General features: G+C 43.5%; 1 protein-coding gene across 2 annotated transcripts in view; it reads right to left on the reverse strand.

The window, feature by feature from the left end:
* Window positions 1-26,297, reverse strand: part of GPATCH2L (G-patch domain containing 2 like) — a 2,618,649-nt gene that overhangs the window by 919,446 nt on the left and 1,672,906 nt on the right. For both annotated transcript variants that reach the window (XM_044073870.1, XM_044073869.1), the window contains exon 6: window positions 418-485. In XM_044073870.1, the coding sequence (XP_043929805.1) occupies window positions 418-485 (68 nt within the window). The remainder of the gene's footprint in view (window positions 1-417; window positions 486-26,297) is intronic.

The following is a 26,297-nucleotide window of genomic DNA, read 5'->3' on the forward strand; positions in this document are numbered from 1 at the left end:
TTGGCCTCTTATAACAGAGGATACAAGATCCAAGGATACTAGAAATGCACCTGAGTTCAGGGTGCTACACTTTGCTCTGATGTTGTGAGTGGAGCTGAGCTGTCAAATGCTGAAGCTTTGAATGGGAAGGACGAACCCAAAGCAGCAACCATCAATCCCGACCTGGAAACACCATCCTCAAAACCATGGCTCAGAGGTCCAGTCAGCCCCTAAAGTTATTGGACTCAAAAAGAACAAGGAAGGAGTTGGGGCTAAAAACAGCCGCGCTGTCATATCCAATACAGAAGGTGGCAATGCCAGACAGAAAAGACAACATTGGATCTGATGTTAATTACCATTTTAATGACCAAACAAATAAATGAAGGAAAAAGAAATATGGATACATACAAACCTGCTACAGCCATCTCTAAGTCTTACCTTTTTTGTCGAGGATCACTTGGAAGATGGTTTAGTCTCTCTGTTCCCAGAAAGCCAACACTGCTGTCCTGAAAACAAAACAAAAAAAACAACATAAAGCCATTCACAATTTTAATAGAGCACATATAGGAACACTGCGTACTTAACATATGTACCACTTAGAAGCACAGTTGTTTAACATACAATCAAATGGGATACATTGAGTTTTAAATGCATCAACATTTGCTACTAGGTCCCACAAGACAAGAAAATAGCAAAACTGATAGCTTGATCTATTTTACTGTAGGGGAGGAGAACAAGAGTTCAAATGCAGTGTTGTATCCCATTCAAAGGCTCTGGCACAAACATCACTTACTTCAAGAACAGTCATGTATGTGTATCAAAACTAATTACTGTAGTACTACATTTCACAGGAACATCTGTGGGTTATGTGCAGTTGTGGTATTGGGAAAGGTGGTGCCCAGACAACAGCTCAAGACAGTCAGAGCTCAGAAGCTCAGAGGAGAAGACGGCTATAACAGGAGATGTGGTCACACTTGCTAACTAGTGGTGAGGTTCCTGAAATTTGCGAGACATAAAACCATTAGTGTTAAAGGTGATCAAAGACATAGCTTGTTACTGTTCCGTGTTACAAGCAAACAGTTAAAGAAAGGAATGTGAACCAAAATGAGACACGACTAGTGTTCTTTATATTACTCAGCAGTTTTATTTTAAGGAAGTATGCTTTACAAATTTTTCCAGAGAATAACTTTACTTTGAGTTAAGTAAAACTTATGATTATGTTATGCCTCAAGTCTGCTGCTTATTTTTTTCTTCTTTGCACCCTCCTAAGATCTTGCCAAGTAGCTGCACTACTGACACCTAATCAGTTTGCTCATTCCATGGAAACAGCAGATGGGTGAGAAGCCTGCGATCCATTCATTCCCATCAGGGAATCTCAATAAACCCTTCTGTTCTCTTGGGACAGTCAGGTGGTAGAAAGTTGGCCAGTTTGCTGATCTTGGGATGTAGACTACCCTCTCCCCATGGAAAGCACTCTACAGCTTCCTTGGTGGCTCCTCTAAGCTGTACCCCAAGGAGAAGTGTACCTCCTCATGCTGATTTCTCATTGGCTTTACTGGTGCTAAATACCATAACAACACAGGCTGAGGTGGCTCAAATTGCACTGTGTAACTCCTAGTGTGCCAGCTAAGTGTTGCCCTTGTGGAGAGGCACAGCCACCTCCTTCCCCCAAGAATGTATGAAATGTGAATGGCTGTTCATACCCATTCTCCCTGGCTAGCTCTTACGGGCACCCAAGCTGCTACTCAAACTCTAGAGGCCTGTACTGCAGTAACTGTTTTATTCCTCTGTGGTATGGGACTGGCTTGCCTAATGTTTTTCTTCAAAAAGCAAATAAACACCTCTTAAGGGGTGGTAAACACCTCTTAAGGGGTGGTGACTGCATAAAACATACGTTGCCTGAGCTAATATCCACCAAAATTCTACATCAGGTGGAGAATGTGTCAAAATTTGATTTCTGTTACTAGTTATCACAATGAGAATGTATGCAAAATGCTCCAGAGTTACTATGAACTGAAGAAAACTGAATTTTTGAGTTCATACAGGGCTAGACGTAGGAATCAACACTCCCAAAGATGTATCACTAAATGAAGCCCTGACTGATTTAAAGCTCAATGAAGTGTTCTAAAAATGTGGTGAATTGTTGTTATAAGCAGTGGACTTTACTTTGCTCAAACTATGCTCACTAAACTCAGTGTGAAATGCCAGTTTTGAATACTGTTTAAGTTATGCTGAGTAGAGTAAGCCAAAAACAGAAAATGAGATGTAAGAGTAAAGTAGCTGAAACAATCATTAAGCCAAAGTTAAAAGAATTACAAGAAAAGCAGTGGTAAAACGACATGAAATATTGAATGTTTTGGTAAAGTGATATGGGATTAATGAAAGGCTGCTTACCAAAAATGTACACAGCGAATGTACTAAGCTGCAGAAAGAAATAGGTTCATAGGTTCATAGGTTCATACTAGGCTATCTGCCCGAGGGCATTTATAAGCCTAGCCCATAGTTTTGTGGCTTACGCCACCCCTTTAGTTTGGAGAAACTATGCCCTTTATTTTGCTGTGCCTCTGTCTAGCAGTGACACTGAGGTAACCCCTGGGGTGTATCTGCGATCCCCCATCCATTGGTCAAGATTCCTCTTGAACAAGGCCAGCGAGGTGCTCTGCCTCACATAGACCGGGATTTTGTTCCACAGCATAGGGAGTCTTTGGGTGATGAATCTATCCCTCCAGCATGTCCTATTAATAACCGTGTCGAGGTTTAAGTCTCCCGCCCTTGTGGCTCTGGGGGATCTAGATTTTTTGAGATGAAGCATGTTCATCAAATCTGGGTTTGACATGGCCTTGTATGTCAGGCATAGGTCACCTCTGAGCAAGCGGTAAGCAACTGAATATAACTGGAGTCCTTTCAGTCGGGCAGCATAAGACAGATTTTTGAGACCCTTTATCCTTTTGGTGAGGAACTTTGTGGCCTCTCCAGCTGCTGCAAGTGTCGGGTCAGATACATTCCGAATGGGGCATTGTACTCGATCATTGGTCTGATGAGTGATGAGTATAGGGAGACTATGACTTCCCTTGATCTAGATGTGAATCCCTTCATGATAAGGTGGGCAATGTAGAAGGTCTTCCTAACTACTTTAGCAATATGGGTGTCGAATGAAAGGCTACTGTCCACCTGGGTTCCCAGGTCCCTGATAACTTCTTCTGTGATCAGGGGATTGCCTCCTATATGGTAGCTAGGGGTGACCTTATTTTTCCCGAAGGGTATGACTATGCATTTCTTGGCATTTAACTTTAGGCCATGGCTCTGGCACCAGTTATCCGTTTCTGTGAGACCCTTCTGAAGGATATCTGTGTCAGATGTGTTTTCAACTACGGCGCCCAGTTTGCAGTCATCTGCAAACTTCGTCAGCCATAACCCTCCTATGTTTGCTTGTACTTTAGAAAAGTAGATGCCAAACAAGAGTGGGCCCAGGACTGAGCCCTGTGGTACACCACTTGTGACAGGCTTTGAGTCTGACATGGCGCCAGCAACTCTGACCCTGTGGGTTCTGTCACTCAGCCAGTTTGCAATCCATCTTGTAATGTATGGGTTTACATTTAAGTTGATGAGTTTATCAATGATGCCCGAGTGGGGTATTGTATCGAAAGCCTTCGCCAGGTCTAGGTAGGCTGTATGGACTGCCTTTCCTTCGTCAATGGCCTTGGTGACTGTTTTGAAAAAGTCAACCAAGTTTAAGAGGCATGATCTGCCTTTGACAAAGCCAAACTGGGTTGGATCCAAAGTCTGCAAATTCCCTATGTCTTTATTTATGAGATCCATTATGATCCTCTCCATGGCTTTGCAGATAAGGCTTGTCAAGCTAATGGGACGGTAATTTCCAGGGTCGGTGGAGGCACCGCCTTTGTGGAGTGGGACCACAGTCGCTGTGCGCCACTCCCTGGGTAAGTATCCGGAGGTGAGACTAAGATTAAACAGCTGTCCTAACTGTGGGTTTAATTCCTCGTTGAGTTCATGAAGCACACAGCTGGGGACACCATCAGGTCCCATGGATGCTGTGTTCTTTGCCTTGGAGAGAGCAGTTCTCACCTGGGCGTTAGAGATGTTTGGGGGCTACAATCATTTGGTATAGATATCTCTCCTTTAGGGGAGGGGAGAAGTTTGCACTGAACCTGTCAGCCAGTATGTTGGCAATGTCTGTAGGATCAGTAATCTTCACATCATTTTGAACTAATTCTGAGCATATCTGGGAGTTTCCTCCTAGGTTTCTGACATAGCTGAAGAATGCCTTATGGTTGTCTTTAGAGTCCTTAGCTATTTTTTTCTCAAAATTAGCTTTGGATGATTTTATGAGAGCTCTTAGCTTTTTACTTATAGTGATCAGCGGTGTCTTACCTTTTAAGGATTTTGCTCTATCATGTAGTAGCTTTCTCCTTTTGTTGTACAGTTTGTTTATGGCTGGGGTCCACCAGACTGGACGCTTGCCTTTGGTACAAAGAGTCTTTGTTTTGCTTGGGATTGCCTGATCCATGCAGCCCTGCAGGTGCTGGTAGAAGGCATTTGTAAGTGATTCAGCGGTTTGAGTAATGTTTACCGCCGGTTCAGGGGCCTTAAAGGAGACCACACTAGTCTTTAGAAGTGTAAAGTCAGCTTTCGAGAAGTTCTTTACTGTGGTCTTTTTTATTTCGGGTGGGGGCGGGATGAGGACCTCCAGCGAGATTAGTTTGTGATCTGATCTCACCAGTGAGGGGTATACTTCCGGTGTTGAACATTGTGCTCCCATGTTCGTGATGATGAGATCAAGTATGTTTTCTCCTCTTGTGGGGATGGTGACTAGTTGTTCCATGGCATTTGAGTTAAAGAATTCCAGGAACTTTTGGGCTAGAGTGTTTGGGCTTGAGTAGTGTTCCTAGTCTATATTAGGGTAGTTGAAGTCACCTAGTATGATGGTGTTCGGAGATACATTTATCCCCTCCAGTGTTTTCAGGAAGGCCATATGAGGTTCCTGAGTTTGCGAGGGTGGCCTGTAACATGCTACAAATTGCAGAGCAGTCTTGCCTATGGTTAATTGCACCTGGATGGTTTCCGATGCATCGTGCGTTGCCACCAGTCTAGAGGTATGGGTGTCCTTGATGAATATGGATACCCCTCCTCCTTTCTTGGTATTGTCCGGGTTTTGGGGCGGAACGCATGATATGAGGTATAACCTGATAGTGCTGGGGTGCTCTCAGGAGCCTTGAACCAGGTTTCTGTCACAGCACAGACATCGATGTTCTCCATACTGAGAAGGGCCTCGAGTGCGTGCATCTTGAGGTTGAGACTTCTGGCATTGAGCAGCATTAACCTTAGGTTTTTTTTCTTTGTTGTGTTCTAGGGTGGTAGGTTTAGAATTTGAGCCTTGCCTAAAAAAGGCACTATGGGGGTGGCAAGAGCCTTTGCCAAAATCCGAATCCCAGGGTGACAAGTGCAAGCCGTCCCTTGCGAAGCAGCGTGGCTTGTCCAGCATGTCATCCCAGGCAGACAGACATTGGATCCCCTTTGAATGACACCAGATTTTAAGCCAATTGTTAAAGCTGATCATCTTATCTCTGTATTGTGGCATCATTCTTGGTGAAGGTAGGATACTGCTCAAGGTCAGGGTCATACCTGCTTGGGCTACATAATCAGAGAGCTCCTCTATGTCTCTTTTCATGTAGTCCAAGGAGGTACGTCTCAGGTCGTTAACACCAGCGTGGACAATGATTGAGTCATACTTGTACCTGCTGTTGAGAGACCTGAGTGCATGCGTTATGTGGCGGATTCTAGCACCCGGCAGGCAGCTTACTGTGACCTTCTCCTTAGTCTGGTGAGCGGGACGTCAGTGTGTCTGACTATGGAGTCACCAATGACTAGTGTATCTGGCATTGTGTTTGGCCTTAAGGGCTGTGACTGCTTGACACTCTAACTGTGTGGTCTATGTGTTGCAGGTGTTGTGTTCTGAGGTGGTAGTTGTTTGGGTGTCTGCTTTGGTGGTCTCTGCTGTTTTGGTAGATTTTTGATCAGAGCCTCCGAGTATGTCTTTGTGTGTTTATGTGTATGATTTGAGGTTGTGATGGTATTATGTGAGACTGGGTCTATGGTGTGTGTGGTTACCTTCTCCTCCTGTCTGGTCTTGCCAGTCCTATGATAAGAGAGCTCAGCCTCCAGTTTGGCCGTATAGTTGCATCTCTCGCATGTATTTGTGTTTTGTGGGAGGAGGAGAGGGTTGTCTGTGTACATGAGGCAATTGTAACATTGCCTCAATATTCCCAGGTTCACCAGCTGAGCAGGAGAGGACATTAGCAACTGATCCATCGACATGCTAAAGGGAATAGCCAGAAAAACTTAAAAAGGTTTTGGGGGATGTGGATGACCGAGAAATGGAGTTTGCTTTTTTGGGGTACTTTCTATAACAAGAGTGCTGTATCGAGGTGATAAGTACTGTAGGAGCAAGTGCTTGGCTATACAGATAGAGAAAAGTCTACTTGGGAGTCAAGTAGAGATAATTTATAGTTGTAGGATACACTAGATAGAACAGTAGTATACTTTGAGGAAGGTAGTTTTAAGGGAAAATTTGAAGAGTGGACTTTAGGTAGCCCTAATAGTTTAAATCTGATTAACCGGCGCTGCCCTAGTATGCAACGGTAGCAGCTCCGCGCTAACGCGTGCTTTATAGCAGGGGGCTGAAAAAAACAGGAAATGACCCAAAATGGCCAACAAATTACAAGTTGCTGCTTCTAACCACTCCTCTGAGGACAAACAAGCAGCTCAGTACTCCCCACTCCCACTGGTGAGTAAAGAAACTACCTCTGGCCACACAAGAAAATGGAGGAACACAGAAACCAAATACAAAGCCCAGGGATCAGCAAAATCTGTTCACTGGAACAACTAGCTAGGAAAGTTCAGGAAAGGAGAAGTATTTTTTTGTTTTTTTTTTTTTGCAAACAGATAGAAAAAATGCAGTAAATGCTGTGTTTTCGACTAAATTGCTATCAAAGGCTGGTACACTTGAGTGTATTAGCCTGTTTGTTACTTTTAAGCAATACTTTAGCCAACAAGTGCAAATCAACAATTTAAGTACACAAAAACAGGAAAATAAGGTAATAAAACAGTAATATAGTCACAAACAGTAGTCGAAAAGCTTAAAAGATCGAAAAATGCAAACTAAAAGTTTAAAAAATACTTATGATCAAGAAAGTTGCTTTTTCTGCTCTCTGCTGGCTTAGGAACTCTGCAGGGGACCACGAGGAGCTATGCCAAGTTCTCTAATGCCAGAAAAGCCCGCCAAAGCGTGCTTTATAGCAGGGGGCTGGAAAAAACAGGAAATGACCCAAAATGGCCAACAAATTACAAGTTGCTGCTTCTAACCACTCCTCTGAGGACAAACAAGCAAAAAATGCATTAGAAAAAAATTTAAGCATGAAGGAAATTGGAAAAACTATTATACAAACAGTAAAGACTGCAAAGCTGTGTTGAATTCATAAACTGCAAAAAAAAAAAAAAACTGCTTAGTACAGTTTAAATAAAGATGAAAAATAATGAACCGTGAATTTTGATTTATAATTTGGGAAAAGCTGTTAGACACTTCCTGTTACAACAGCAATAATTCATAAAAGTATAGTGAAAACAAACTGTGGTAGTACAGTACAAAATTTGTGTTCAGAAACAATGGTGGAAAAAGTGCTGAAATGCCTCTAGAAATTAAGTCAGACAATTCTGAAGTGTGTGCACTGGGAAATGGTGATTGCACTCTGTGTTCCAAACAACTGTCAGAATAGTATTTGAAATGCTAAAGGTTCAAAAGCTCGAGGTTCACTGAGATGGTGCTTCTGAAGCAGTTCAAAAATACTGATTCACAGATATAACCCAGTAGAAATTCTGCATTGTGCTGTTCACCTCTTGACTAGGAAAGAGAGTCTAATGGGGGGGCAGTTCTGCTAATTTTAAATGACCTGCATGTTACAAAAAAGTAACCAAATTAAAGGGGACTGCTGCAGTGAAAAAAAAATGAGAAGCAATTTGTGGAGAGCAAAGCTAGTAGCTTTACACATACTAATTTAACGGATGAAGTACTGCAACAGTGAACATACGCATTACATGAATCAAACATTTTTTGCATCTGTTAACTGTCTTATATTTAAAGTAAGTAAAGTTACTGCCAGTTATTTCTTTCTGTTCCTCCTGATTGAAAAAACAAGAAGTTATGTCACCACAGCATTCCATCTGAGTAGTTGTTCTTCATTTGTCTTTAACCTGTGGGTTACGGATCTGTATCGGATCCGACTCGGCCGCATATCCAGCATCTGATCCAAGCTCAAAGCTCCTCCCCTTACCCATAACACCCGTCTCCTTCCTCCCATCAGATCGAGTTTGCTGCTCAATGCATTACTCACACCCGACCCAACAGGGCCTTGTCACTATCAGAAAAAACTTTTCTGAGCAAACAGCAGGACAAAGGACATCCCGAGGATGTCCAACTGATATATATATATATATATATATATATACACATAATCAACAACAGTTCAGACAAGGCCGGGGGATACTCAGATGGAACGTTATGGTGAGTACATAACTTCTTTATATGAAGTAGTTGTCTTCATTTGTTCTTCAACCTGTGGGACAGAGTCCCCAGCTACTATACACCTGGGAGGCTCTCATGGAGGGATATTCCGGAGCATGGTGGAGACAAAGGATGCCTTGTTCCTGGATGCCATGTCCAATTTACAATGTGATGAGGACCAAGTAGCTGCAGAACAAATATCATCCAGCTAAACTCTGGATAAAAAAGCCACTGAAGTCGCCATAGAATGGTAGAATGTGCTTTTATCTGATCTGGCGGCGAAATCCCCCTAACTGAATACACCTGGATAATACATTGGGAAATCCAATGGGCAACAGTAACTTTGGATATTTGTTTCCTCAAAAAGGATTTGGAATAAGAAACGAAAGGTTGGTCAGATTTATGAAATGCTCTTGTCCTGTGCAAATAGAAACGTAACTGCCTATGTACATACAACAAATGCAAATTACATTCTCCCTTATTTTGAAAATTTGGAAAGAAGACAGGGAGATTGATCATCTGGTTAATGTTGGCCTCTGAAGATACTGTGGGAAGAAAAGATGGGTTAGTACGCAAAGACACTTTGTCCTTATGGAAAATCACATAAGGGGCCTTGATCGATAGTGCTTGAAGTTCCGACATTCTCCTGGCAGAAGTAATGGCAACTAAGAATGCAGTTTTCCATGACAGAACTGCAAATCCACCGAAGCTGCAGGTTCAAGGGGGGGGGGGGGACTAAAGCCTGAAGCACTAATGTTAGATCCAGCGGAGGTATAGGATCCTTCAATGGGGGTCTCAGAAGGAAGGTACCTTTGAGGAAGGTCTTGCAAAGCTAAGAAGATGCTAAGGAAGCCCTATTTCCCCCCACATGAAAATTGGAAATTACAGCCAGCTGAACTTTGACTGTGAAGGAACCGGTGCCTTGTTGAAAAATCCCAGATAAGAATTCCAACACCACAGAAACTGGAGCAGTAAAAGGATCCAATGTATGTCGCAAAGCCCATACAGAAAAACGTTTCCACTTGCTATAGTATACCCCTCTGGTAGAAGATTTATGAGCTGTCACCAGAATTCTTTTAACGGGAGAAGATAAATCAGGAGTCCTGATACTCATGGGAACTAGAGCAACCAAGCAGTGAGCTTTAGACTGTCCAGGTCTGGATGGGGAATCCCTGACAGGTGAGAAATGGCATCCAGAAATGGATCCAACGTCCATGGCGGAGCCACCAGATGAGACCACAGAGAAGGAAAACAGACTTGGCGAGGCCAGAATGAGGCAATGAGGATACAAAACTCCCCAGCCTGTGAGTTTTCTAAAGAAACTTTGGTATCAAAGGTACAGGAGGATAAGCATACAGAAGACCAGGAGGCCAAGCATGAATCAGACTGTCTCTGAGGGCTTCTCCCTGGGGGGGATTCAGAGCAAAGAACTCGATGCATTGCATTTTGGAAGGAAATGTGAAAAGATCGCAACAAGGCTGACCCCACTTGTGAAAGACCTATTCCGCTACTGAAGGATTCAGAGACCACTCGTAAGGCATCAGGAAAGATCTGCTGAGCCTGTCCGCAAGAATGCTGGACCATCCCAGAATGTGCACTGCCACCAGAAACCGGCCTGTGGAGATTGCCCATTCCCACACTGTCATGGCTTCGCGACAAAGGGGGTAAGATCTGGTTCCCCCCTGTTTGTTGATGTACCAGACCACCGACAGGTCTGTCTGGATAACAATCGTCCCTAAAGGAAGATGGGCAGGGAGAGCCTACAACACGAAAAGCACTGCCTTCATCTCCAGGACGTTGATATGCAAACTGGTCTCGGATGGGGACCACGTGCCCTGGACTGTCCTTCCCGAGCAATGCCCCTCCAACCCAGCTGGGAGGCATCCGTGGTCATTGTGGCCTTGGGAAATGAAGGGAGAAAAGGACGTCCCCAGACCAGGTCTAGGGAATGAATCCACCACAAAAGAGAGTCCCTGCACACACTAGAGATTTGAACAGGATGAGACAATGGTAGATCTAACAGGGACCACTGTACGGAAAGAGTTCACTGAAGGATCCGCATGTGAAGGCACGCCAAGGGTAGAAGAGTGATAATAGCCACCATAGACCCCAATGCCCATAGTACTACTTCTGCTGTCTGAGAGTGAGTTTGAAAAATGCACAGAACATGCAGCTTCAGACTGTGTATCCTGTCTAGAGTAAGGAAAACTTTTGTCTGGATAGTGTCTAACCGAGCCCCAATGAAGTCTAATGTCTGAACTGGGGCCAGAGATGACTTGCTGAGATTGATGGTGATGCCTAACCTCTGGGCTAGAAAAAGGAAGGAATCCCTTGCCTGACAGAGTTGATACTTGAAAGGGGCAGCGAGGAGTCAATTGTCCAGGTAGGGGAAAACCTGAATGCCCTGGAGTCACAGCTGAGCCGCTACTACTGCCACTTTGGTGAACACCCCTGGGGGCTGTGGTGAGACCAAAGGGAAGCACACTCTGAATTGATAATGATTGGCTCCCAGCCGGAAGCGGAGAAACCTCCGAGAGCGCCTGTCCATCTTGATAAGATACTACGCATCCTGGAAGTCAATTGAGCATATCCAATCAATCTCCTGCAAGAAGGGCAGGCTAGACTGAAGGGTGACCACTGAAATTTCGTCTTGCCACTGACAGGTTCAAGGTGGATAGATTTAGAATTGGTCTTAGGTCCCCCGTCTTCTTTGGCACTAAAAAGAACTTGGAATAAATGCCTAATCCAAACTGGTCTTGGGGGACGTGTTGGATGACCCATATGACTAGCAGCTTTGCTATTTCCAGTGCTGCATTCTCCCTGTGCACAGGTGGAATGTCTGGGAGGTGCTTCGGTGGTAGAGGTAGCTCAAAGAATGGGAATGAACAACCTCAGAATATAATCTGCAACACCCAATGATCTGTTGTGATGGACTCCCACTCCGTTAGGTGTAGCGATAAATGGCCCCTGACTGCCTCCAGAGACGAGCAGTCAGGCAACCCTTCAGGGCTACTGTGTGAGTCTGTCCGAGAAAGGTTCTTGAAACCCGTAATTTCACGGACCCCCTCTGCCTCTAGGGCGACATCTATCATATCCCCTCTGAACCTGGGGGAAGGCGAGTCCTAAGTGTCTCGGGAAAACACCTGAGACTTCCAGAACCACATCTTCTTACTCCCTTGCTGAGTCCCAGAAAAGGATCTTTGAGGGGCGGAGAAGTGGATCCCAGCGGCAGACAGAGTCTTCCTGTCCTTCTCACTCTGGATCAAAGTCTTATGTACCGACTTCCGAAACAGGGAGGAACCATCGTACGAAGCACTGGTGAATGATGTCTTAAAAGGATCCGAGAACTGACAGAACAGGAGCCAGGCATGTCACCTGATGGCAACGTCTGTACAAGCTTCCCTAGCGGCTCCCTTAGTAGCATGGGAGAGGAGATGCACAGAGGTGTTCGCGACTGAATTCAGAGTGGCCATACGAGTGGAAAACTTCTTGTCCTCCACCAACTTGGACTCAGGGGTCGACTCAGCAATCTCCTTCACTAGGTCTCTCTGCAGCCGAATCACATGTGCCATGTAATTCAGTGCTCTTACTGAAAAAAAAAAAGCAAAACACCAGAACTTGAAGACAGCTGTAGAATCCAGCATAAAAATATTTATTCGACACAAGCGCTTCTGTGGGTAACCCCACTTCTTCAGATGTCTAATACATTTTAAAAACAGCTCTTAGTTTAAACATCCTCTTGAGACACATGATTAAAACCAAAATACATTGTTCTGATGTGAACAAGCAAATTTAAAGCAACATCCTATAAGGTACATGCCATTAACTGAACTAGACATCTGAATGTGTATATATAAATATATATATATATATATATATATATATATATATATATATATATATATATATATATATATATATATATATATATATATATATATATATATATGGATCTAGGACTATTGAATGAAAGTTCAATAGTCCGAATCCAAAATACCCGAACACACTTTAACGAAAGCGCTTTCACCGAAAAAGCACTTTCATTAAAGTCTGTCCAAAAAAAAAAAACACTAAATCTTCTTTTATGCAGGGGGCAATCGCCCCTTGCACCCCCCACACACCCTTACTTTTATATTCTCACTCCGAGGTCGCACTACAGTGTGGAAAAGGGAATTCTCCCTTAACCGCACCGTAGTGCGACCGGCACAACCAGCATACATAACTGAAAGTGCTGCTTCGGTGAACTGCACTTTCGGTTATGTACATTCGGTGATTTCTGCTTTATATAGATTTCTGCTATATATTTGTTGTTTTATAGGTTCATAGGTTTATACTAGGCTATCTGCTCTAAGGCATTTATAAGCCTAGCCCAAATTTTTGTGGCTTACGCCACCCCTTATATGAAAAAATACTGTGCCCATTAGTTTGTTGTGCCTCTGTCCAGCAGTGACACAGAGATGATTCCCGGGGTAAACCTACGATCTCCCATCCACAGGTCAAGATTTCTCTTGAACAGAGACAGCGAGGTGCTCTGCCTCACATGGACCGGGATTTTATTCCACAGCATAGGGAGTCTCTGAATGATAAATCTATCCCTCCAGCACATCCTATTTATGTCCGTGCTAAGATTTAAGTCGCTTGCTCTAGTGGTTTTGGTGGATTTTGATTTTTTGAGGTGGAGCATGTCCATTAATTTCGGGTTGGACATGGCCTTGTATGTCAGGCACATGTCACCTCTGAGCAGACGGTATGCGACTGAATAGAGCTGGAGTTTCTTCAATCTGGCAGCATATGACAGATTTTGGAGTCCCTTTAGCCTTTTGGTGAGGAACTTTTGGGGTCTCTCCAATTGCTGCAGATGTCGGGTGAGATACATCCCGAATGGGGCATTGTACTCGATCATTGGTCTGATAAGTGAAGAGTACAGGGGAACAACGACCTCACTAGATCTGGATGTGAATCCCTTCATGATCAGGTGGGCAATGTAGAAGGTCTTTCTAACCACTTTAGCAACGTGAGTGTCAAAAGAAAGGCCACTGTCAACCTGGGTTCCCAGGTCCCTGATAACCTCTTCTGTGCTTAGTGGAGTGCCACCTATATGGTAGCTTAGGGTTACCTTGTTTTTCCCGAAGGGTATGACTATACATTTTTTGGCGTTTAACTTCAGGCCATGGCTCTGGCACCAGCTATCTGTTTCTGTGAGTCCCTTCTGAAGGATATCCGTGTCCGATGCACTTTCCACTATGGCGCCCAGTTTGCAGTCGTCTGCAAACTTTGTCAGCCAAAGTCCTCCCATGTTGGCCTGTACTTCTGAGAAGTAGATGCCGAACAATAGGGGGCCAAGGACCGAGCCCTGTGGGACACCACTTGTGACCGGCTTGGAGTCTGACATAGCGCCAGCAACTCTAACCCTGTGGGTTCTGTCCTTAAGCCAGTTTGCAACCCATCTTGTGACATATGGGTTTACATTTAAGCTGGTAGTTTTTCTACAATACCCAAGTGGGGTATTGTGTCGAAAGCCTTTGCAAGGTCAAGGTAGGCTGTATGGACTGCCTTTCCCTCATCAATGGCCTTGGTGACTGTTTCGAAGAAGTCGACCAAGTTCAAAAGGCATGATCTTCCCTTGACGAAGCCAAACTGGGTCGGGTCCAATGTTTGCAAGTCCCCTATATCTTTGTTTAAGAGCTCCATTATGATCCTCTCCATAGCTTTGCAGACTAGACTTGTTAAGCTTATGGGGCGGTAATTACCAGGGTCCGTAGAAGCACCACCTTTGTGGAGTGGGACCACAGTTGCCGTACGCCACTCCTTGGGCACGTATCCTGTGGTAAGGCTGAGATTAAACAGCTGCCTTATGTGCGGGTTTAATTCCTCATTTAGCTCGTGTAGCACACAGCTGGGGACACCATCCGGTCCCATTGATGCTGTGTTTTTAGCTTTAGAGAGAGCAGCTTTCACCTGCGCATTTGAGATGTCTGGGAGGCTACACTCCGCTGGGATAGTTATCTCTCCTTTAGGGGAGAGGGGTGAAGTTTGCAGTGAACCTGTCTGCCAGTATGTTGGCAATGTCTGTGGGTTCAGTGATTTTTGTATCATTTTGGACTAATTCTGAGCATATCTGGGAGTTTCCACCCAGGTTCCTAACATAGCTGAAAAAGGCCTTATGATTGTCCTTTGAATCCATGGCAATTTTTCTCTCAAAATTGGCCTTAGCTGATTTTATGAGTGCTCGTATTTTTTACTAATAATGATCAGGGATGACTTCCCTTTTATGGATTTTGTTCTATCATGTAATAGCTTTCTCCTCTTATTGTAAAGTTTGTTAATGGCTGGGGTCCACCAGACTGGACGTTTGCCCTTTGTGGAAAGAGTCTTGGTTTTATTTGGGATTGCCTGATCCATGCAGTCCTGGAGGTGTTCATAGAAGGCATTTGTAAGGGCTTCCACAGCTTGGGTTGTGGTTTCCACTGGCTCAGGGGCCTTGAAGGATACCACACCAGTCTTGAGTAGTGTGAAGTTTGCTTTAGAGAAGTTCTTCACTGTGGTCTTTTTGTTTGGGGTGGGGGCGGGATGTGGATTTCCAGTGAGATTAGTTTATGATCAGATCTCACCAATGAGGAATATACTTCCGGTGTGGAGCATTTTGTCCCCATGTTTGTGATAATGAGATCTAGTATATTTTCTCCTCTCGTGGGAACAGTGACTAGCTGTTCCATGGCATCTGAATTTATGAACTCCAGGAACCGTTGGGCTAGAAAGTTAGGGCTTGAATAATGTTCCCAGTCTATATTCGGGTAGTTGAAGTCACCCAATATGATGGTGTTTGGAGATACATTTATACCCTCCAGTGTCTTCAGGAAGGCTGTGTGGGGTTCCTGAGTTTGAGAAGGTGGCCTGTAGCATGCTACAACTTGTAGAGCAGTTTTGCCTATGGTTAGTTGCACCTGGATGGTTTCCGAAGCTTCGTGCGTTGCCACCAACCTGGAGGTGTGGGTATCCTTTATGAATATGGATACACCCCCTCCTTTTGTGGTGTGGTCCGGGTTTTGGGGCCGAAATGCATGATATGAGGTAAAACCTAATAGTGCCGGAGTGCTCTCAGGAGCCTTGAACCAGTTTTCAGTTACAGCACAGACATCGATGTTCTCCATACTGAGAAGGGCCTCGAGTGCGTGCATTTTGAGATTTAGACTTCTTGCATTGAGCAGCATTACCCTCAGTTTCTTCCCATTTTTGTTTTCTAGGGTGGTAGGTTTAGAATTTGAGCCTTGCCTAAAAAAGGCACTATGGGGGTGGCAAGAGCCTTAGCCAATATCCGGAATCCCAGGGATGACAGGTGCAAGCCGTCCCTCGCGAGGCAGCGTGGCTTGTCAAGCATGTCATCCCAGGCAAACAGACACTGGATCTCCTTTGAATGACACCAGACATTAAGCCAATTGTTAAAGCTGATCATCTTGTCTCTATATTGTGGCATCATTCTTGGTGAAGGAAGGATACTGCTCAGGGTCAGGGTCATACCTGCCTGGGCTACATAATCAGAGAGCTCCTCTATGTCTCTTTTCATGTAGTCCAGGGAGGTACGTCTCAGGTCGTTCACACCAGCATGGACAATGACTGTGTCATATTTGTACTTGCCATGGAGTGACCCGAGTGCTTGTGTTATGTGGCAGATTCTAGCGCCCGATAGGCAGCTTACTGTGACCCTCTCCTTGTTCAGCCTAGTGAGTGGGACGTCAGTGTGTCTGACTATGGAGTCACCTATGACAAGTATGTTTGGTGTTGTATTTGGCCTTAAGGGCTGTGACTGCTTTGCACACTGCTTTTGTGGTTTATGTGTTGCTTGTGGGGTGTCTTGAGGTAGCAGTTGTTTGGGTGTCTGCTTTGGAGGCCTCTGCTGTTTAGGTAAATTTTTACTCAGAGCCTCCGAGTATGTCTTTGTGTCTTTATGTGTTTGATTTAGTGGTGTGGTAGCATTATGTGAGGCTGGTTTTGTGGTGTGTGTAGTTGCCTTCTCCTCCTGTCTGGTCTTGCCAGTCCTGAGTTGAGAGAGCTCAGCCTCCAGTTTGGCTAAATAGCTGCATCTCTCGCAAGTATTTGTGTTATGTGGGAAGTTTTAGAAGTGTATATATATATATATATATATATATATACATTTCTAAAAGCCTACTTATAAAGTATCTATATTCAAATTTCCATAACATTTCAGTTTGCAGTCACAAGCACAGAATATATCTGCACATTTTACATTTTCTACTTCTGTTCTCCAAAACACATATAAGCCTGTAACAAGAAGTCAGTAATTTTTCATACAAACAACTCCACAGCACATCTTGCCTAAAAATCTGACTAAGTTTTCACTTGGGACATTTCAATTCACAAAGAATATACCTGCACGTTTATATTTTCTTTTGATGTTCTCCTGAAACAAGAAGTCAGTTATTTATCATACGAACAATTCCACAGCACATCGTACCTAAAAAGCTGCCTAAACTTTAACTTAGGACACAGGGGTATATATTCATTTAATCCATGACCCGTATCAGCCCTTAATCTTACTATCCACTTAGCTTCAAGTTCTTCAGTGATGTTCCGTTGATCCCCCCTTCTTATACTCTCATATGTTTTCCCTATAACTAGGTATTTAAAGACATGTTCCATAACATTATTAATAGTGTGTCTGGCCAAGGCATTCACTTTGTTCTTTTTATGGATGGCATGAATGTGTCCATGTATTCTTTCCTTCAGGGACCTGTCTGTCTTCCCTACATAGAAACTACAGCACACTGTGCAATTGGCCAAGTAAACTAAATGCTCCGTTTCACATGTGGCACTGATGTCAAACTCATATGTCTTTAACTGATCTGGATGTTCAAACTTAGAGGTACTGTCTATATATTTACAAAAATTACATCTGCCACATTTTGTGTACCTTTTTCTATGGCTGGTCTTATAGGGCCATGCTTCTTTATCATTGACCTTAGGTTGACATAACTGTCTCTTCAAAGATTTATAGTTCTTCAGTGAATACTTGGGTTTCACATCCATTAGACTAATGCCTCTTATCTAGCATGTGAAATTACTCGTTGACTTTTTTTCTCCACTAGAGCAGCAGATTTGTAAAGACATCCATAGACTACAGAACAAACTGCATAATGGGGGTAATTGTGATTACACTGACCTACGAGTCAGTGAATTAATACAACAGATGCATTCATATAAACGTAAATTGCTTCTACAAAAAAAAAAAAGGAGCTAGAGAGAGATCTACAAGATTTTAAGGAGCAAAATGTTTTTACTTGGTCAAGAGATGTTCGAAGGGCATCTACTTCTGTTCCACCTATCAATAATAATGACAATGATAATGTCAATAAAAACATCAATGAGAATGCGAACGCTGTGAATGTAAATCATGTACCACCAATTGTAGACTTAATTTCTCCAGCTACTAGTGAAATGTCGGTGTATGGAACACCAAAAGGTGAAGTACCTTTAAATAAACCACCGTTCATGAGGGGGTCGGGAGAGGCTGTACCAGTAGTGTGTATGAAAACCACTACAGCCAATGATGAATCAGTATTTTTTGGGCTTGCCACTTCCTTTTCAGATGCATCGAAAAGAAATGAAAGAGAGCATTGCGGAAGGAAGGAAGACCAAAAGGAAACAATGCTTTCAAGACAGTCAACCACAAACCATAAAAAAGATGTGGAAAAGCTCTACTTCTGAAATAGATTTTCTTGATGTGGCTTTGTCAAGGGATAAAAACAGATATATACTAGTAGGTTCAGGAAAGACTGCTACAAAAATAGCTATCTACATCGGAATATGTTTGGTGAAGGTATGCACAGGACTCCATGTTGCTGCTTCCAAAATATCCTTGGTAGGTACTCCTCTGAGGTAGGCAGCTGAAGTGGCTGTTGCCCTGGTGGAGTGAGATCTAATGCTGCTAGGTACAGGTTTCCCATGGTGGGTATAGCAGATACGTATACAGTGTCCTATCCATTTTGAAATAGTCTGCTTTGAAATGGCTTTTCCCTGTGCTCCTGCAGCGTATGCTACCAATAATTGCTCAGATTTTCTGAAAGCTTTGGTTTTGTCCAAGTAGAAGCGTAACTGTCTGTGAATGTCTAAAGAATGTAGTAGTCTCTCCCCTTTGTTCTGTGGTTTTGGATAAAAAGTTGGCAAGTGAATAGTTTGGTTTAGAGCCACACTTGATACCACCTTTGGCATAAACATAGGGTTAGTTCTTAAAGACACCCTGTCCTGGTGGAAGATGAGGAAAGTTCCACTGCCATTAGTGCCTGTAATTCTGAAACTCTTCATGCTGATGTTATTGCCAGTAGCACAGCAGTTTTCCAAGAGATGTATTTTAATTCTGCTGTTAGCTGGGTCAAAACAAAACAAAGTTGAGGTCCCAAGTTGGTGTTGGTGCTCTGCGGGGCGGTCTTATGTTTTTAGCCCCTCTGAGGTAATGTTTGAGCAAAGGATTAGAAAAAACTGGTGGATCCGTGTTGTAATGAGCAGAGATAGCTGAGGTGTGGATCTTGATGGATGAAAAAGAGAGGCCCTTATCCAGCATCTCAGTTAAGTATTTAAGTATCTGAGGAATGTTTGGGACAAGAGGGTCAAGGCTGTGTGCTTGGTTCCAGGCACAGAATCTCTTCCATTTATCTGAGTATGCTTTCCTGGTGCTAGGCCTTCTGGCCTCCAGAATGACATCCATACCAGCTTTGGAGAGAGGCATTGCTTGCTTGACTAAGGAATTTTCCATGCAGCTAGATTTAAGGTCTTTAGCTGGCTGTGAAGTATATGATTGTTGTGCTGTGTCAGCAACTGTGGGATTTGAGGTAAAATCCAGGGTGGTTCTTGTGCTAAGTTCTTTAAGATTGGGTACCAGTGCTGGCATGGCCAGTCTGGTGCAATCAGGATCATTTTGGCTCTTCCTGCCTGGCTTTTATGAGTACCTTTGGAAGGAGAGGTAAAGGAGGGAAAGCGTACACTTGTAGTTTTTTCCAGCTGAATGAGAGGGCATCCACTTTCCATGCTTGTGGATGGTAGCTCCTTGTGCAGAATTTCTGTAATTGGCAGTTCTTTGGGGAAGCAAACAGATCTATGTCCAGGCTCCACCATTTTTGTGTTATCATTCTGAATATTTGTGGGTTCAGTTCCCATTCATGTGGGTCCATAATGTTTCTGTTTAGGTCGTCTGCCAGTGTGTTTTTCTCTCCTGGCAGGAATTGTGCTTGCAGATGAACTTGGTAGTTTAGAGCTGTGTTCCACAAGGTCATGGCTTGTCTACAGAGGGGGTAGGAGTGTGTGCCCCCTTGCTTGTTTATGTACCATGTAACTGTGGTGTTGTCTGTCTTTAGTAGTAATTGTCCTGGATGCAGTACGTCCTTGAAAGCTATAACAGCATTTTGTACAGCTAGCATCTCTTTTTGATTGATGTGATGTCTTTGCTCTGTGGGCCACTCACCCTGGATACATTTTCCTGCCGTGTGTGCTCCCCAGGTGTAATCCGATGCATCTGTTGTCAGTGTCTGCCTGGCTGTGGGTTGAGTGAAAGGCTATCCCTTGTTAAGGTGACAAGCTTGTGCGCACCATCGAAACTCCTGTTGTAGGCAAGGAATTAGTGGTATAACTGTTTCCAAACTTTGACAGTGTTGAGACCATACACTCTTTAGGTACCATTGTAGTTTCCTCATATGCAGTCTGGCATATGGAATTAGTAGTATGCAAGATGCCATGTAGCCCAAGGCCTGCAGAATTTTTCTTGCAGGGAGTTGGGTCTTTGTTGACATTAATTGAAAACATCAAGTCAGTTGTCCTTGCTTGTCTGGCATGAGATAAGCCATCTGGGCCGTTGTGTTGAAGCTGGCACCCAGGAATATTATCTGTTGTGAGGGCACTAGTTTTGATTTCTTTTCATTTACTATGTACCCCAGGCAACTTAACTTTTTTACGTACACCAGATGCTTTAGTAGAATGTCCTTGCTCTCTGCTTGAATCAGGCAGTCGTCCAGGTATGGATAAATTTGAATTTCTTTTTGCCTGCAAAATGCAATTACTGGTGCCAGGCACTTTGTGAAGACCCTGGGTGCAGGAGATAAGCCAAAGGGCAGTGCAGAGAATTGACAGTGCATTGAACCAGCTAGAAATCTGAGGTATCTTCTGCAGTTTTGTCTGATAGAGACATGCAGGTATGCCTCTTTGAGGTCCAAAGTCACAAGCCAAGCTTTCTTGCCCAGCATGGGAAGAAGCTGCTGTAGTGTCAACATCTTGAATTTCGGAACATCCAGGTAAGTGTTTAATGAAGAAAGGTCCAGAATGGGTCTCCATGCTTTGTCCTTTCTGGGAACCAGAGAAAGTCTTGAGTAAAATCCTTGTCCTTGTTCCTGTGGTGGTACCTTTTGAATAGCTTTCATGTCCATGAGTGCTGTAATTTGTTTTTGAGCCTCTGCCCATTGATTTGGTGGCAGATTTGGCATTCCTTTCAGCCTTGGCAGGGTGTGAAAATGGAACCTGTAACCCTGAGATACAATGTTGAGTACCCATTTGTCTTTGGTGATGCAATGCCAGTTGTGATAGAAAAGTGCCAGTTTTCCTCCAAAAGGGCTGCCAAGAGAGAGAGCTGTTTGGCAGCTGCAGTGGAAAGTCATTGAGGCTGTTTTTTTATAAGGTTGAGGCCTGTCTTCCCCTTCTTTCTGGCCTGGTGTACCCCACTGTCGAGGCTTGTAAGGGCCTTGTGCCTGACCTCTACCTCTTGGACGTCTGTATCTGCTCCTTTGAGGTCTATCTGTGACTGGAAAGGACCAATTCTTTGTTGGCCAATTTCTGCTAAAACGAGGAGGCTGAACCTGTAAGAAATCTTTCACCGTTTGCATAGATTTTGCCTTATCCTCCATCTTCTTTAACACCTCCTCTGCCTTAACTCCAAACAGCACATCCCGCTGCAAAGGTGCATCCAATAATTTGACCTTAACATGATCTGGTAACGTATGTTCTTTTAAACAAGCATGCCTTCTAATGACAGAGCCTGTAACTGCTGCTCTACAGGAGGCCTCTAAGGAATCAAACCCACATTGCAAAGTATGTTTTCCCACTTGTTCAGCTGCATGCAATAAATCCTGCATTTCTTTTAGGTTAGGAGGATCTGTATCTGGAAGCATCTTTTGTTTCAACTGAGACATCAAAAATTGCTGATATTTTAGCATGTGAAACTGGCAATTCAAGGATCTCATTGCTAAAGTTGAAGACATATATACCTTCTTTCCCCATCTGTCTAATGCTCTGGAATCTCTGTCAGAGGGGACTGGGTTTTTTGCTGATGAGGCCTTGGTCCCTGAGAAATAGTTTCAGGGTCAGCAAAAGGGCTTTTGCACAGAAATTTGTGAGAGTCAGGGACTCTGTAATATCTATCAGGTTTAACTGGGGCTGGGGGTAAGGAGTCAGGGTTTAAACTGGATTCAGTCTACACATCATCCACAATATCTAAAACTGGCGGGATAGCAAGGGGTCTGTGTTGAGGCAATAAAAGGAAGTCTCTGAGCCTTTTCTTGGATTCTGAGTAATCCTGGCCTTCCCAATGGAAATGTTCCCTCATGGTATGTAAGGTCTCCCCAAAGGAGTAATCCTCAGGCGGAGAGGCTGATGGAATTGATTCCTCAGCATCAGAATCCTCATAAGGAGGTAAAGAATATCCTAGGTCCGAGGAAGAGTCTGAGGAAATGGACACCTGGTCAGAAGATTCATAGTCAGCATCCTGTCTGGGCCTTTTATCAGGAGGTGGATGGGACCCCCTGAGCAGGGTGATTAGGTCCTCGGACATTTTTAGCATTTGTTTCTTAGGCATGGAAGCCTGTCCTGAAGAGAGTTGTGTCTGTTTCTTTGCTTTTAAGTGGGGCTTAGACTTAGCAGAGGGTTTAATGGTTAACTGGGTAGGTCTGAAAACACCCTCTGCTGCTGTGGATTTCTCAGCTACTTCGGGTCCCTCTGTAGGGTTTGGATCGGAAAGCTGAAGACCTAGTGCGTCCAAAGGCCCAGCCAGCTCCACGTGGGAGTCGGACGCGGTCTGTGGTTCTGTAGAAGCGGTCGTCAGGGGCTGCGTAGGCGCCTTGCTGAAAACCGGAGAACCGGCGACTGGACTAGAAGAGGCCTCATCGTCAGTTTTGGGCCTCGAGTGCCTGTCCTTGTCCTTGCACTTTTTTTGCATTGCGGTCGTCGGAATTTCTGACGGCATGGTGTAATTGAATTTTCTGCCAAAATAATGTCGGGCAAAATCAAACCGACGTTTAATAGCGTGCTTGTTAAACCTAGCACAAAACCGACAACCAGTGATGTCGTGGTCAGGGCCAAGGCATGGAATACAACAGGAGTGGAAATCCTTATGAGGTATTTGCTTCCCACAAGAAATATAGTTATTAACTTCTACTGACATCGGTCTGAGGCAAGAAAAAGTTTCCCCAATGGGGTACTTAGCTTTTTTAGAAGACTTTGGTTCTGGATTCAGAATGAAAATCTCAGGAGTCGGCCGACCGGCACTTGCAAACTGCTTCTACTTCGGGCACCGCGCGGCAAGAAAGACTGAAGAAAATGGTGTCGGCTGCATCTTATATACCCCTGTCGCACTGATGTCAGGGAGGAGGCAACAGCAACCAACGCTGGACCAAGACTTTGGAACTCTGGCCGACTGCGGGACCGCCTGATGGCAGGATAACCCAAGTGTAATGACTGCAGCAGTGTAACACGATGAACATCCATTTTTCCTCTACTCCGGTCTGAAAGAATGGTAACCGGAACTCTATCAGCTATAAAAATAGTGTTTCTTTTTGTATGTCGCAAACTACAGATAGTGCAAATATTAGAAATATAGTGAAGAATCTTGCTGTTGTGTCTTTCGGCTTAGGGGTCGCCACAGCGGAACTCCAGTCCGCTAATGACTGGCAGTAGATTTTTTACATGCCGAGTTGCCAGCCCTGATGCACAACCTTCAACGAAGGTATGCCCATTCACGCATGTCTCCACACAGAAGACGCTCTAGCTGAGAATCGAACAGGAAAACATCTTACCGTGAGGCGACAACGCTACCGCAGCACCACCACCGCAGTAGAAATATAGTGAAGAATAACAGGTTTATTTTAAAAACTGATACGAGTATGAATAAGATCACAGATTAAGTAGCTAGGTTTATTTATAAGAATAAGAAATCCCTAAAAAGAAAACTATGTTATTCAGTTAATACCAAACCTGCTTTGACACCAAAAGAAAATAATTTTGGTACTACCACTTGCGACAGATGTGCTTTTTTAAGTTTATAGATAAGTCCAATAGCTTTACTCATCCTGATACAGGGAAATAGTATAAGTTTAAGATAAGAGCTACCTGTGAGACCAAGAACTTAGTATACCTGGCTTACTGTGTGCAATGTTTTGCTTTTTATATACGGAAAACTAATAGGCGCCTTAGGGAGCGTATTAGGGATCACTACTACTGTGCCCGTAAAGGGCATTGTTACAGCGCCACTGCTAAACATATTCACCATAAAGGTGAAAGTCACTGGTTTAAATTTATAGCTGTTGACGGAGTGCAAGAAAGTTTAAGAAAAGGGGACACAGTGAACACCGAAAGTAAAGAGTTAAGGTGGATTATTCAGTTGTCAACACATCGGGGAGTTGGATTAAATGAGCATGTTCCACTCAAACTGGTACTGAAAGATAGAAGACTATTACATTAAAGTCTTATATAATATTTTTTATTATTCTTTAGCAGTTTTGTATTATATATTTAGTGTTATATACATTTTTATATATTTTATATGTTTATTTCATTGCATTTTTATGTGACTGCTTATTTAACTATTATAACTCATTTAGCTTGTGATGACTGGTGGGATGGTAACTGAGACACTATTTAAATGCGCTTTGAAGTGCTGTTTAATTATGGTATGATGAAGCGATTTTGTTTAATCGCAAAAGCGCTCACCTTGTTTTATTAAAGTCTTTTCAGTGAACACTTGCAGCTAGTTTTTGTGGGAATTATCTGCCTTGGGGCTGTGCAGTGCATATTTTGTTGTTTGTTACTTTGGACTTTTAGCCATTTAGCACAGCTTTAAAGCTGGAGATACCTGTTTGGACTGTTGCTTTAAAAAGAAATGAAAAAGCTTTACTTCACAGCTTGCTAGAAAATCATGGAACATTTAAATATTACCATTAAGAGGAAAAAAATTGTTTTATTTACAGTTAACTTTCTCCCTCTCCAAAGTAGTTCTCGGAAGCTTAAAGACATAATGTTCATCTCCATTTCCCTAATCCTGTCTCTGCTTCATTTACAACACATTTCAGATTCTACTAGTTGATTCTTATGTTTTCTTCCTTCTCTCAGGCAAGTGAGATAATGGAAAAGATTTCATGGGCTCAGTCTCTCTGTAGTCCTTAACATCAGGAGAACACAAAGAAGAACCTCCTTCTGATTCACAGCTCACTCTTTGTTGGACAAACTTTTGTATTTCCTCCTTAGCACGTACTTCATCAAAAAATGATTTGCCGCTCCAGGGAAAAACACTTTGAAGATAGCTGGGTACAGCTGTTTGAACCTCATGCATACTTTTCGACATTCCCTAAACAATGCAATATATTTACTCCTCGTCTGCCTGGCATTCTCCACAAACACTCTACTATCTCCAACTTTTAGCACTTTATCTTTCTGCCACAGTTTTGCCAAAATCGGCTCCTTCTGTCAATAAGATTGTATTTTTACTACTAAAGGTCTAGGTTGTTTTTCAGTAACCAGATTTGGAGAATACACAAGATGCGCCTTTTCAATTAACCATGCCCCAGGGCTCCCACTCCTTTTCTCTTGATGTACTGGAAAATACTAGGGTTCAAAAAAACACCCTAACAATGGGTGATTTCAACTACCCCACCATTAACTGGGAAAACTACTTGTGTACCAACTCCTTAGCTCAACGCTTTCTGGAATTCATAAACTCCAATGCCCTGGATCAACTTATCCACACCCCCACCAGGGGGAACAATATCCTAGACCTAGTTATTACCAGCATGAGTGACCGGTGTTCCACACCTGAAGTCAACTCCTCGTTGGTCCGATCCAACCATCAGCTAATCACCCTTGATATCCACATCCCCACCCCCCATTAAGGAAACCACAGTAAAAAATTTCTCCAAAGCCAACTTCATGCTTCTTAAGACAGAAGTGGTGAACTTCATGACACCCATGCAGATGGACAATACAGTTACAACTGCTGAATCCTACACAAATGCACTCTATAAGCACTTACACGAGTGCATGGATCGTGCTATCCCAAACAGAACCAAGACGCTATCCTCCAAAAAAGGAAGCCAATCTGGTGGTCCCCTGCCATAAACAAACTGTACAACAGAAGGAAGAAACTGTTGCAAAAGAGAGTAAAATCCCATGAGTGGAGGAGCTCCCTGGTCAGCCTCAGTAAGAAGATGAGATCCCTTATAAGATCACGAAAGCTAGCTACGAAAACAAAATCTCCACTAATTCCAAGGACAACCACAAAGCATTCTATAGCTATGTCAAGAATCTCAATGGCAACACCCAGATCTGCTCCGAGTTACAGTACAAAAGCACAAAAATTACAGAACCAACTGATATTGCCAACATCCTGGCAGATAGGTTCAGTGCTAACTTTACCCTCCTCTCACCCCCTAAAGGGCCCATATCTATACAGGAAGAATGCAGAGTCCCTGTAATCACA

The sequence above is a fragment of the Protopterus annectens genome, chromosome 6.part0 (assembly GCF_019279795.1).
Source record: "Protopterus annectens isolate FY-2018-M chromosome 6.part0, PAN1.0, whole genome shotgun sequence".
Lineage (NCBI taxonomy): Eukaryota > Metazoa > Chordata > Ceratodontiformes > Protopteridae > Protopterus > Protopterus annectens.